The sequence below is a fragment of the Fringilla coelebs genome (genome assembly GCF_963513975.1).
Source record: "Fringilla coelebs genome assembly, chromosome: 21".
NCBI lineage: Eukaryota > Metazoa > Chordata > Aves > Passeriformes > Fringillidae > Fringilla > Fringilla coelebs.
In genome coordinates this window covers 8,603,590-8,617,869 of record NC_140047.1, presented here as the reverse complement: position 1 = coordinate 8,617,869, position 14,280 = coordinate 8,603,590, and the positions used below count along the sequence as shown (strand labels likewise).

Below are 14,280 nucleotides of genomic sequence, written 5' to 3'. Positions count from 1 at the left end.
GTACAGGCTCAGTCACTTCCTCCTTGAGGAGAGTGCCTGGCAAGCAGAACTCTGGCCCTTGACATCGATATCCAGGGTCACTCCTGCCCAGGCAGTGACTCAGGATTGCTCAGGACAGCTCTAAGCTGGCATGTCCAGCATGCAGGGAAGTATTGTGGGACATACCAGCCCAATTCCAGGACTCTCCTATGGTACCAAGGCATGGGGATTATTAGCTTGTGCCTGGTGCTGTGGTCTGGCTCTTCCTGGAGCCTGTTTGGGATCTCTGCAGTGTAGTGTGTCTGAGGAATGTATTTAGAGACCCCTGTTATCTGCTAGGGATAGGAGCTGTTTCTCCAGTATTTTCCTCCCACTCCAAGCTAAAAATACTGCACAGTTAACTTGTCATTTGATCACAGTAAATGCTCTGCTGAAAGAAATGACTTTAAGGTGTCTGTTGGCAGAATTTATGGCCTGGGCAAGTCTCTGCAGAAGGCCTGTCCAGGTTGAGCACAGCTGACTGAATGCAATCTATTTGCATGCCCTGGGCTTATCTTTCCAACCATCAGAGCAGAACATAGTTACAGCACCAGCTTTGTACAGATTGTTGCTGCCACCAGCCCAGGAGTCCCTCGTCCCAGCTGGGCAGCCTGACAAACTGGATCCTGCTCCTGGTGTAAAGCCAGAGTAACAGTGCCTTGGAGGAATTCCTCTGGATTTACACTTGAGCAGGTGATGTCAGATCTGGGCTGGTACCTGTTGCAATTGGAAAGTGAAAGCTCCCACAGGTTTCTTTGGGATGTGCAAGGCCCTGTGGTGCCAAACACCAAAGCCAATGCACGACTCGGCCAGTCCCGAGGGGAACACAGGACACCGTGGGAGCTTCATGAGCTGGAGGGAGGTGCTGGGGACAGTCTTGAGGGTGGAGCTCCAGCAGAGACCCCCTCACTTGAGGCTGTGCTGGGTCTCCCGGTGCCTGCGCAGATCCACCTTGCGCTGGAAGCCCTTGGCACAGAGCTCGCAGCTGAAGGGTTTGAAGCCCGTGTGTTTGCGGCTGTGGGTGATCAGGTTGGAGCTCTGGCTGAAGGCTTTGCCACACACCTGGCATTTGTGGGGCTTCTCCCCTGCAGGGCACAGAAAATGGTAAAAAAAAAAAAAAAAAAACACTTTAACTGGTTGAACAAAGAGAGTCAGAAATGCATTTTAGCAGAGTCAGACCTGCTTGGGCATCAGGGTGCTGCCAGCCCAGCTCTCCTGGTGATGTGTCTGGATTGTGACCCAGCACCAAAGGGTGGGAAGAACCAGGGACAGTCCTCTCCAGCTGAGTGACCCATTCTCTGCATCCAGGGCTGGGTACAACCCCAACATGCACCACAGGCTGCCCAATAACCACCTCCTTGTCAGGCAGATGTGCTTCAGCCTCCTGCTGTCTCACCCCACACGGAATAATGACTTTGCAGTGCCTCTGCACATTTATCACCATTCTAATACATCTGTGTCTGTACATCAGCTCTAATTTTGGTTTTCTCATGGAATATTTGGTCTCTCACCTGTGTGGATGTACGTGTGCTTCTTCATGTCTGACTTCTGGTGGAAGCGCTTCCCGCAGTACTGGCAGGGGTAGGGCCGCGTGTCCGAGTGGATCAGCAGGTGAGTGGAGAGGGTGGAGGAACGTTTGAATGTCTTCCCACACATCTTGCACTCAAAGCTTCTTTCCTGTTGGGGAAGGAAAATCATGGGATGTCTGAAGCTGCAAGACATGTGACAGAGCTTGAAGAGTGATGAGAATTGTAGATTTGATAAGCAAATCTCCTTGGCTCGTGGACTGATAACGCTGGGTGCAGCACAAAGGGAATGCAGAGAGGGTTAATTATGGAAATGGATCACATCTTGTGATCCCAACTCCTGCACCCTTTAGCAGGGGGTGAGGCACAGAAGAGCGAGTAGCAATGATCCTCCCTTGCCTTCCACGGAATTCTGAAGGGCAGACTGAGATTTGTGAGACCAAGAGCTATGACCTGTGGTTTTCAGAGCTCCTGCCCTTGTCACTGTGTGCCACAGGAAAGGCATCACGTTTGTAACCTAGGAAGTGTCACTTCCTCCTCTGTAGTGGATTAAGCAAGAGCTGAGGTCCAGAGCTGGTTCTCTGGAGCCATGCCACCCACCTGGGAGTGGATGTTGGTGTGCTGCTCCAGGCTCACAGCGTGCCCAAAGGTTTTGCCACACACTTCACAAGCAAAGGGACGGGTCCCGCTGTGAGACCTTCGGACGTGGACCTCCAGTCCATGGGGAGTAGAGAACACCTGCAAAACAAAATCCCTGTGATTTTCTGACATGAGGTGGCTGCACCTCCATCTCTGTTTCCAATTCCTTCTCTTTACTGAATTCTCCCTTCTCTGAGAGCTCATGTGAACTGCAGAATTCCCACTGCCTTGTTCTCCCGACTGCAGGCCCTGCTCTGAGCCACACTTCGGTGTGCCCAAATGAAGAATGGGTTTCATGCTTCATGTGTGCCATGAAAAGCCCTCCAGGCCCTCCCCATCCCAGAGGTTCTCATCCAACACACACCTTGTTGCACTTCACACAGTGGAAGGTCTCCATGTCTGAGGAATAATGCAGGCTGTAATCCAGGGGGGGCTCAGTGCTGGGCAGGAGGTGGCTCCCATACAGGCTCACTGGGTGCTCCAGCAGGGCTGACTGCATGCTGGAAGACATCTGCTGGTAGCTGTATGGCATGTGGAAAGCATCCCAGGAAAAGCCAGCTTTGTAGAAGGTTGGGGTGCTTGCTGTGTTAGTGCAGTCCTTGATCTGCAGCCCTGGCACGGCCATCTCTGAGTTTGCAAAGAAGAGGGAGAGGTGAGTGTCACACCATTGCCTGAGGTTGGGCACCTGTTAAAAAGTTCCTCATCTTGCCTGACCTTGGGAGTTGCAGTTGGTAAATTCTCCTTGATTCAAATCCTGATTCCCCAGGTAAAGTTCCCATCATGACTTTGATTTCAGTCTGAGGAAATTTTATGGCAAAGAATGCCGTGGAAATTTTATGGCTAAGGGAATATGAAGCCCCCTGCTAGCCCTCCTTGATGAGCTGTTTGAACAAGTATCCTGTGAGCACCTGCCTTAACCCACGTAGCACAGAGCTGCATTAATGTGGGGAGGTTCATTCACTGGGAATAACAGCACAGTCCTTCGTTCTTCCTGGTACAGACCAGAACTATAAAGGGAAATACAGAATGCCCCTGATAGGCTCTGCCTGTGGCAAGTTTGACCATTGATGTCAAAATAAGAGCTCTCATTTACTGAAAATCTGGGCCCAGTTTTAGGGGCTCCATAACCAGCTCAGCCCTGACCTCTTTTGCAATTGGGGTTTTGGGTAGCCAACCTTGAGCTGAAGGGCCTGGCAGCATCCTGCTCAGGTAGTGGGCAGGGACACTCTCTTCTTTCAGTTCAGGTGGGTCCTTTTCTTGTTTTGGAACCACACATCCCAGGTCCTGTTTCTTGATGTCCTCTGGTGTCCTGTCTCCTGTGGCTGTAAAGAGCAGTGTCACACTTAGGTCACAGTTATGTCACTTGCTGCTACAAAGAGTCTGTTTAGGTGAGTTTTGCACTCATGTGTGAACTCCTGCCTGGACACAGCAGCCCATGCTCAGTTCCCTGAGGAAGTGCAGAGTGATGCAATCAGCATTCAAGGTCTGCCCATTGCTGAGGAAGGGAAATTCCAAGCAGGATGAGATGACAGGATCCTTGATACCCGATATAGTTAGAGAAAATCAACCCCAGAATTATGTCTGTAAGAATAATTTCCCTATTTAAAACTATTTCCATTTGTGTGGGTAACTAACAATCACTAACTTATTAACCTCCCCACCCCTCTCCTGAGAGAGCTGGGTATTGTTAACATGGATTTATGGACAGCCAAGCAGGGAAGCAGAGGGGGAGGCAAGTCCTTATGCACTGAGCCTCGTCTCCTCCTGCCCACACTCCCATTTACATCTCCATGCTTGTCCCAGCCCTTAAAGACACCAACCAACCTTTGTTAAACTTTGTAGTAAAAATCTAAAATCACAGAGGTCCAACATGTGTATCCTTTTTGCTGGAGATGGGATAGATCTGCTGAAGGACAGTATTTATCTCTTGTCAAAACCTGCCACTGCATCAGAGACACAACAAATGGCTTAAGGATGATGGCAGGAATGGAAATTAAAATGTTACCTCCTTTCTTTTTTATCAAACTTATCTCAGGGCTAGACTCTAATTTGATAGCCAGGGCTAGAACAAAGGGTAAACTGATCCTAAATTTAAATAAAGAAAATTTGAATGGTGCCTGAAGGAAGAAGATAATTACCCTGGCCCTGCCACTGCTTGGGATGGCTGTGGGAGAGCAGGAGCAGAGGGAGCACAGCAGGGATGGCAGAGCTGTGTTGGGGGGTGTTAACACCAGGAAGAGATGGTAACACCCCAAGGTAGAGAAGATGCCGTCCAGAGGGAATGTGGGCAGTGAACACAGGAAACCAGAGGTGGAGGTGGCAGAGTTGTGAGCTTGTAGAACACTGACAACCCAGTGCAAGCTCTTTTCCCAGCTATAAGTGACCTGAAGTTGGTCATTTTTCCCAAATGTGACCAACTTCACACAGTATCTTATAGCTCAAATCTCCCCAGCAACCCAGCAGGAAACTGAGGGAGGATCAGAGTGGATTTGGGGCAGAGAAAGGACACACAGTAAGGGATCAGCTTGCCCTCACACTGACATCCCTGTGTGGAAGCCCTTGGATGCTCTTTAGCTCACTCATCCTGCTCCCTTAGCTGCCTAGTGAATTATTGATTTGCCTTGGTGTGTTCCTGCAAGCCCAGGGGATGGACTGACTCACCAGTGAAGGCAGAGGGGACTGGACCCCACGGGAGTACTGGCAGGTCATCTTCCACACAGCGGTGCTGGTGATAGGTGTGAGCCTTTTTGCTCTTCACCAAAAAGGAACGTGGCATCTTCCATTCACCTTCTGGGCTGAAACACAGAAAAACACCAGCTACACCTCTGTGGCTTGGGGAGTAAATTCTCACTTGTTTCAGACTAAGTGCACTCTGTAAAAATCATACTTCACAATCTAGCCCAGGCTGAGGCAAAGGATTACAGAAAATGAAACAGGGACAGGCTTAACCTGAGATCTGAGTTACTGACCAAAACTGTCTGGGGCAGACATGTTGGAAGCCAGGACCTGTCTCTTGCAGTCCTGCTCTGACTTTTCATTTTTTCATTTCTGATCTCCTCCTCCCTGGCAGGACAGAGGAAACCTCAGGTTAGAGATTCCCCACTGGAGAAAGTGTTTGTGCTGCACCTGGAAGGGCCCTGTCCCAAACCACGGCCTGGGCTCTACTGTGAAATTAATATATAAACAATAATGATAGAAACAACACCAATAATGGGGGAGAGACAGGGAAATCCCTGCAGAATGATGTGTGGAGGGTTTCCCTCTTGCTTGAGTAGTTGGAGTTCTGGCTGACGAACAACAGAGCAGGAGGGCTGGGTGAGAAGTCACCTTTTGGACCCAACTCAAATATTACAGACCGTTGAAAAGGCGGGTTAGGGACAAACATAAAATGTTGAAATTTAATCATACCAAATTCTCTTGCAATGAATGTGTTATCTTTGCTACCCAGAGCCCAGCCCACCCTGTGCCCACTCCCTGGGGCTGGTAACTGCTCTGATGGAGGCAGGGTGGCAACAGGGACAACGTTGTGAGCACTAATATCAGCTAGTGCCCTATTTGCATGTGTATTTGCATTTTCCCTTGTAATTGTTTGGGATAGAGGCACTAAAAACAAATCTTGCTATATTTCATTTGAAAAGTCAGCATTTAAGTCCTGACTCTTTGTTGACTGGAAACTGTTATTAAGCTTTGTTCCTTCCTGAGAGCAGTTCAGTGGAACTTACTTATTTACTAAAGAAACCTCCCCCAAAATCCATAAAGTTTGCACCTGTTAAGCAGGAATGATATGAAATGTGCATCCAAGGACAGAGCAGTCCTGAAATCCCAAACAGGCAGGGATGGAGAGGTCTGCTCCCCAGAGGTCAGAAGTCCCTGTACTGCCCCTTCATGCTAAATATAATTACAGAGCCCAGTAGTGTTTTGTTTAAAGGTCTGAGGGCCACATTTACAGAGGTGTCTAAAGCTGTGGGATTCCCACAGCCAGCTCTGCTGGGCACAGGGGGATTGCCAGGGTGCCTCCAGCCCAGCTGCCTTTGGATATGCTGCTGTCTTTTTAAATCTGGTCCAGGATTCCCACTGTTCCATCTATGATTTCAGGGATAACTCTTGTTGGATCTAACAATTTTTTTCTGAAATGACTCACCTGTTTTTCTTCATCTTTTTCCAAGAAATTTACGTGTAGCTTGAGATGAATAATAGAAAGCTGAGGCCAAGAGCAGACTTTTAATTTAATCTTAGAAAAAGGACAGAACAGGGCTGAGGAGGGACCATAAGCAGGCCCTTGAGGGAAGGGGCACTGAAGTACACACGGATTCTTTTTGCTCTCCTGGAACTCTCTAATGAGGTTTATTCAAAGATCTGCAAAGAGTCCCTGCCCAGTGAAAAGCTGCAGGCACAGAAATAGCTCCAGCTCAAACACAGGGCTGCTCTGCACTGGGTTATAACCCCTCAGCAGCTCTGCTCAGCCCCTGTCCCTCCCATTCCAGCAGCACTGCTGAGCTCCTGGTCAGTCCCAGCTGAGCTACCTGTGCACTGACCCAACCTGCATTATAACTGCCCCAAGTTCAAGTGCTGCCCCAAACCCTTTAGACCTGGAATTTCCACTCCAGGAAATTCACAGGGGTTTTCCCATGTGGTGGGGCAGCGCTGTGTCCACAATGGGGGTATTCACACCAGGAAACCTCACAAATCAAACTCCTCTGCCTGAATTAACCAGCTCCTGCTTTCCCTGCAGGGTGAGCGCCTGCATCCAGCTGTGCCTGCTGGAACTGCCACTCTCCCTGCCCTCAGGCTGGAGAATCCTGGAGAATCCAGTGGCAGCAGCTGGGCACCTCAGCCAGGTAAATCAGATGGGAGATGGGTGGTTTAAGCAATCCAGCAAAGTTTTAAGGCAGTGCCCGTATGCCAAGTACAGACAGCACTAAGTACATCCCCTCTTTCCCAGTGGTGCCTGAAAGCAGATGTCCATGAATAAAAAGAATCTTTCTGGATGTGTTTGCCCCTTTGGGTAAAAGTCAAATTTGGTGCAGTATCCTGAGTGGTGATAACGACTGAGCACAACCATCCTCAATGGACTGAACGTTGCAAAAGGAAGTCACCTTCCCCCACCCCATTTTACAGAAAAAAAAGGAACTGGGAGCCCAAAGCAGAGTTAATTAACAACTGCACTGGACTGGCTTTGTGATTCACACAACCAGGCTAGAGGAAAGCTACAAGCAGAGATTGTGGGAGGAAAAAAGACTGGTTTTCCTCAAAACTCCAGATAATCTGTAGCAAGAGATCAGCTGCTCCTAATGGCTCACTGTATTTCCTAGGAAAAGCAGCGCTGTGGACCCTGCACCCTGCTATGTTTTAGAGTTATTGAAGCTTCTGACAAAATTTAGCTTCAACCTTTTGCTGAAAATGAAACTTTCTTTTTTTTGTTCATTTCAGCCCCTGTGGCAGCTGTTTCTAGCTGGACTGGTAAGTGCACAAGGGAATTTATTGCTTGGGCAGGAGTGTCCATTCAAAATGGAAGTGTTCTGGCATTTAAATTAATTCAATATAGGATATAAAACCAGTAGGTGGCTAGAATTGGCATTTTTATTAGCCTGCCACTCATGCAGCTGTATAACAATGTTCTAATGTGCCTTGAGGAAAAGACAGCGGGAGCCAAGGGGAAAAAAGCAGCTTCACTATTTTGGGTACCTCACCTGAAGCACCTTAGAAGGGTTTCTTTCACCAGTTATAAATTCCCCAGTCAGACCTGAAAGCAGATCCAGCATTTGCATGTTCAAACTCAAAGATCCTCCACCCTCAGCAACATTTTTGGATGCTTTTGCAGAGTATCCCAGGTAAAACTCTAATGGGACACTGAAACATTGCAAATGGGGTTGGTTTTTAGTTTAGGGGTGGCTTCTGACTCCAGGATCTTCATTTTACTGGATCCTGTGTTCCTCATGAAGCTCTCATTCTCACTTCACAACAGCTCAGTTCCCAAACCCACAGAACTGGTCCTTGATGTAATTTGGAGGAAATTCACACTCTCACTGAATTAGGTTGTGAAGCCTTTGGTGGGGACAGTGTTTGCAGGATTGTGCCACGCTGAACCCAATTTGCAGTGAAAGCTCCATTCTAAAGCTGACTTGCATTTTTCTCTAAATCCAAGTAATTCTGTTTTCAGATTTCCAAGGTTAATTGTAGAGATTAAATGCTTTTTCTTGCTACACTCAATGAAACATTAAATTTTAACTGGCATTAGAAGGCTAGAACTCACTAGTAGTACTTTACACCACATCTTCAGATAAATTGATGAGCATACAAAGTTTTAGGCTAAAAGGCACTTTTTCCTTTCTATTATTTAATTGATATTATTTATATTTATATCTTAATATTGCCCTTTTCATGCTTTTTTTCCCCCTTCTTTTTCCTTTTTTTCTGGAAAAAGTAAAGCTTCCAAAAATACAGAATAGTTTCTCTTTGAAAAGATTTTAGAAGAAAAAAAGCGCAAAGTAGAACACGATGTGTCTGTGGTTTAAGAACGCAAGTAAAATAAAATAAAAGGTTTTATGGACTCTTGACTCTTTAAAGTCAAATTTGAAAGAATTTCAGCTCTTTACAACAAAATTAATTTTTTCACTGGTCCACCCTTGCAAAATCAAATGTACTTGGGGAAGTAATTTAAACACCATTGTTTCTGGAAAAATGAACAGGACATTTTTAATTCTTGTGGTAAGACTGGATAAATGGACATTATGGCAGGGGCAGCAAATTATGGTGAAAATTTTGTTGAAGAAGTTGAACAGAAATGTTGGTATAGCTGCAACATCCAGAAAACAACATATTTAGACTGTAATTGCAGCACTTGTTCTCTGGAAAGCTCACATAGCTCCCTGTGATGTTGGGAATGCCACTGGCTTTAGGAAACTTTGCCTTAGGGTTCCATGGATGGAATTATACAATGCAGTCTCCCAAATTCCAGATCTCCTTAATGTACAGATGCAATTTCAATGTGAACATGCAAACCATTAATGTTTTGAATCAATCTTGTGATATGAGAAGTGCCTATAAATAGCTAATTCCATATGCTAAAAAACTGTTAGATTAATCAGCCTATATTCAAAAAGGGTGGAAAAATAATAGAAAATTAATTCAAAGCAAAAATCCTAAATGGGAGAGGAATTGCCATCTACAAAAACTGGCACAGGTGATGGCAGCAGAGGTGTGCTGCTCTCTGAATGTTAAGGTCTGGCCCTATAAAAGAGCAAATAAAAGGAAAAACAGAGTTTTCACTCTCCTCAATGGCAAAGCAAAAAACTCCACAGCTCCTGCTGAAGGAGCTGGCTAGGACACAGGTACCTGAGACCATTGTCACATCTCTCATATTTTGTTCTATTACCATTTTCACATTTAAAAGTGAAGCACATGGCATATAATTCCAAAAGGTTCAATTCAAATGAGTCAGGTGAACTATTACCACAAAGGAGCCCTCAGGACAAGTGGCTTAGGCAATGGAATATATTACATATTTGCAGACACGAGCAAAGAAGGAGGAGGAGGAGGAAAAAAGCTTAGAAAAACATATCAGAAAAATGAGAAAACCAATGCAATGAAAAGTGTTTAAAAGAATAGATCAATCACCTGTTTGAGGGACTTTGCTTTACTGGATTTGCCTTGAAATCTCCCCAGACAAGCGAGACGTTGTCCTCTCTCTCGGGACTCCTCTTCCACTTTTTCACTTGGTCGCAGTCAGTTGAAATAGATACTTCTCCTTTTTTCTCTCTGTTTTTTTTTCCCCTGTTCCCCTCCCTGATTTTTCAATCAGATTATTTGTGTCAAAATCTGGCGGTGAAGAAACAGCCAATAAGAGGCAGAGCCCAGAAAGTATTTGCTTATCAAAACTTCCCAGGACTTTGACAACTTGAAGAGAATTCACGATGCCCAGCTCGAAGCCCTGGGGGCAGCACCCTTCACTTTTGGGGGCAGCTTTGCCTTCTGTTGGAATACTCCTCTGTCATATTGACAAAAAGCATGACACAGGAAATAATGCACTGAGCAGGCATTTGTTATTTTGTCTTTTCCTTCAAAAAAAAAAAAAATTTAAAAAGCCCTTAAGAAACCTGTATTTTTACAGACATTCATCCCAGCATCATATCTCTCACAAACAGACACACCATCTGTCTCACACACACACACACTCACATACTTAGGGCTCATAAACAAAACCATCAAGCACATGTGCACAGAATTATTTTATTCCAGAATGGATCTTTTATCTCTCTTATTTCCAAGGAAAAATGAATAAATACTTGCATGGTATAACCGAAGAAGATGTGTGTTAATCACCCTTCATTTTCCCAGGCATATGTGTGTGCAATCCACACATATTTTAGGCATTGCTCTATCTATATACAGCTGTATACAGGGTATAAATATAGATTTAAGAAAGCTCATTAAGCAAGCTCATTAACAACAGCTTTGCAAAAAGCTCTTCAAGAGCAATAACAAGAATTTGCACTTCTATCGCTTGCTTTCAAAAAAGGTTTGAGAACGGGTTTGCAAATGTGAAATAACTGAGTGTTAAAGTAATGGCCCAGTGGAAGGAGGGAGGATGGAGCAGGGGCAGAGTGACTGTCCCCAGGTGGTTCTCTAGCACAGCAGGGAACAGGAGCTGGAGAACAGTTTTTTCTTTTAGAATCCTTGGGCATCACTCTTATTTGGAGAGAAACAAGGAGAGCTGAAATCCCCAAATACTTGGGAGAGAGAGAAGGAGAGTAATTCCTTGATTCCACCTTTTCTCTAGTTATCCCAACCCTCCTGGCTGTGCAGGTGCACAGTAGCATGTGTGTGCCCTTGGATGTCCCCTCCTGTGCTCACAGCTCTGTGTGCATGGTGGGACTGAGAGTGCAGAGATGCCTTCCAAGGAATTCATCGGAGGTAAAGTGTACAGCAGCTGTTGTGTGCTGACTACTGGACTGCCACCAGCAGGAAAACTCCTCTGGAAATGGAGTTTCCTGCTCCCTGTGAGCTTCCAAACGCATTTCACTGCTTCCTACAGCTGCCTGGCTCTGCTGGGTCCCTTTTCCTGCTGCAGCCTGGGGTGGGGAACACCAGGAAGGAACAACCTTTGTTCTGTCCCGGGCTCAGCGGGAGGCTGGGGCTTCCCTGACTGAGCAAATCCAGGGACACTGGGGGCTGAGAGCAGAGGGATTCTGCACCAGCCACGGCAGGGCTTGCTGTCCCCAGCGCTGTGGCAGCACAGGCACGAGTGCCAGCCGAGGTGGCATTGCCCCACGGCACCGGCCGGGCTGTGCAATGGGACTGATGCAACTCGGAGATAGGAGTGTGGATTTCACCCGCATTGAGAAAGATTCAGATTTTGATCTTAACCCATCTGTCATAATACTGAGCATAATTAATTCTTGTTGTTTATAGAAATGAACAATCCCTTCTCCCGCTCCCTCCTCCCCTCCATATTTATCTAGGCGAGTTTTGCATGAAAGAAACGTTCCCAAGGCATTGTGCTGGGGAGCTGATTTGCATCCTCTTAAACACAGGCATTTGAGGGATTACATTTCCCGCTACAAAAACAAGCATTGTAACAGAAACCCAAAATGTACATTGCAGCTTCAGGGTTTCATATGAAGACAGTTACAGGAATTAAACAAAACAGGAAAATGACAAGTTGGTGAAAAGGACTGAGATGTAATTTTATGAAACATTGGAGCTGGCTTCTGCCAGCACCCCTGAGCACAGACTTCCCATTGACACAAAGTGCAAATGGCTGCAGAACATGGGTCTTAAACTCAAGACAGTCCAAGTAAGTCAATCACACAAAAAAAAACCCAAAACCTAGAAAAGTAGTTGTGTCAAAATCTTTAAGGTCCCTTCCAGGCCACTCTAAGATTCTATGTTCAGTAAAACCCCCTAGCCAGCTGATTTCAGAGGTGTTGCTAGCAGGACTGTGGAAAAGGAGGATGCCTCCATCTCCAGTGTCAGTAACAGCTGGAGGAGCAGCTCTTCTGCCTCCCCAGGTAGCCATGAGCTCACAAGGCCAGATGTAAGTGCAGACAGGCTCATCCCTGAGCTAACAGCACAGAAACTCTCATTCCGGACCAAGGTCACCACACTGCAAAGCCTGAAGGGACATGGGGACACTGCGGGGCTTTCTCCAGCTCTCACTCCTTCTCCCTTTATTTTATTTCAGGGATTCCTGTGGAGCAAAAAGCTGCAGGATGGGAGTGCAGTCGGCTTGGCTTGTTGTGTTCATTGGATTTCTGTCTGTGGCTTCTGTTCATGTCTCCACTGAAAGCACCATCAAAAGGTGACTTACACAAGCTGAATTACTATAGAGAGCTGGAGGTGAATTTGGGGCTGGCAGAACCTTTGAGCTGACCCCGTGTGGTCATTCTTATTTTATGTTCTTCCTGTTGATATCATTTTCCCCGTTCTCTCTTGTTCAGGCTCAGCAGAGAGGGGAGAGCCACAGAGAGCTTTATCTGGGCTCCCAGAGGCTTGTCCTGGCCCTGACCCACACAGCCCACGGGGGATGTAGAGAGCCCTGCTTGCACACAAGGACAGTTTAATTCTGTGTGCTGCTGTGAGCGCTCACTACGTGTCACATGCTCCAGCGCACCCTAAGTAAATAGATTTTTAAATGTACAGCTCAGTAATAATAAACAGGTTAATTACAACATAACACGTCCCTTTTAGTGCAGTTGTTTCTCCTTTCATATCCAGCAGCAAACCCCTGCTATAGCATCCATGTTTTCTTTGTCAATTTGACTGTTACAGCAATTAAGTTGCAGTAAAATAACACAACTAATTGCTTCCAGCTCTTTTCTGAAGCTCATGTTAATTTCCACTCTTTTCTGTGGCAGATTAAACAAACATGTCTTCTGCACATCAAGAAAAAAAAAAAAAAACCTACCATCACTCCGTCCAGACCATAATAAATATTAATTGCCAGGCACAAGGCAGGACTAGATAAAAATATGCTGGCTCCAAGCAACTCTTATCTCATCATGAAGCAGGACGACCCATTGCAGGTGCAGCAGGAAGGAACTATCTCAGTCCTGCAGGGATCAGAGCTGGGAAACACAAAAACTGCTGCAGAAGTTAAAACCCAACCCATCCCTCTCAGATGGGGCTCTAATCTGCTTTGTTTTTCCCCTTGCACCTCATTTCCACCTGGCAAATTTGATGCCTGTGGTTCCTGCTGGGCTCTGGGGACAATCCATGCAGACTCCAGAGCCAGACCCAGCACCCTCGGTGTGTCCCCATGTGGAGCTGCTCCTCCTTGGAGAAGGAAAAACAAGGAGATCCCACAGCCTGGAGACTGAAATGCTGAGCTTTAAACCTGTTGCACGGCCTCACCAAGCCGAAGGCTGGAGATCAGTCCCCGTGGTGATTTCTCATCTTCTCTCCTACCCTGCATTTTCCACCGGCAAAAACTGAGCTTTATCTGCGAGGATGGGATGTTTGTGTGCTTTGGTTGCTGCATTCTAAGGGAGGAAAAACAGAAAACAAAGACAAAATCCTTGTGCACGGTTTGGATGACTAAGTCCTGAGGGATCCAAAACCAGGAGAGGGAAACGAGCTTTGCACGCTCATCAATTAAAATCAATGAGATTTGGGACTCGTGCCCGGGGGTGCTGTCCGGGAGCCACCAGAGCCGTGTCCCGCCAGCACCGCCCCGCACACAGCGGCACCTCCGAGACGCTTTTTTTTATTCCCTTTCAGCACATCCCCGCACCCTGTGCGGGATCGGCAGGTGAGACCCCGGAACGCCGAAAGCCCCGAACCCTTCCCCAGCCGGGCCCGCCGCCTCCCCTCAGGGCCGGGCCTTGTTTACCGCCCGCGCGCGGCCCCGCCCCCCGCATCACGCGACCTCCGCCCGCCGCAGCGCTGACCCCGCCGAGATCCCTCCGCCGCGGGACTTGGCGGGGGCGCGGCGGCCGCGGGTTCGTCCCCCGCTCATCCCCCGCGGCGGAAACGTTCCGTGAGGCGGGAGGGGCGAGCGGAGCCGGAAAGGACCGGGAGAGAAGCCGGGCAGGCAGCGGAGAGCGAGGCGGTGAGGCGGAACTAGGTTGTGCGGCGGAGGGATCCGAGGGGCGAAACG

General features: G+C 47.3%; 1 protein-coding gene across 1 annotated transcript; it reads right to left on the bottom strand.

Annotated features, from left to right (window-relative positions):
• Positions 1-924: 924 nt before the first annotated feature.
• On the bottom strand, positions 925-4,959 carry GFI1B (growth factor independent 1B transcriptional repressor; the record flags this gene model as incomplete). Its single annotated transcript, XM_084219692.1, has 6 exons — positions 925-1,103; positions 1,530-1,695; positions 2,145-2,282; positions 2,548-2,810; positions 3,359-3,505; positions 4,845-4,959. 6 exons carry the CDS (start codon positions 4,957-4,959, stop codon positions 925-927), a joined length of 1,008 nt encoding a protein of 335 aa, XP_084075818.1.
• Between the last annotated feature and the right edge of the window lie 9,321 nt (positions 4,960-14,280).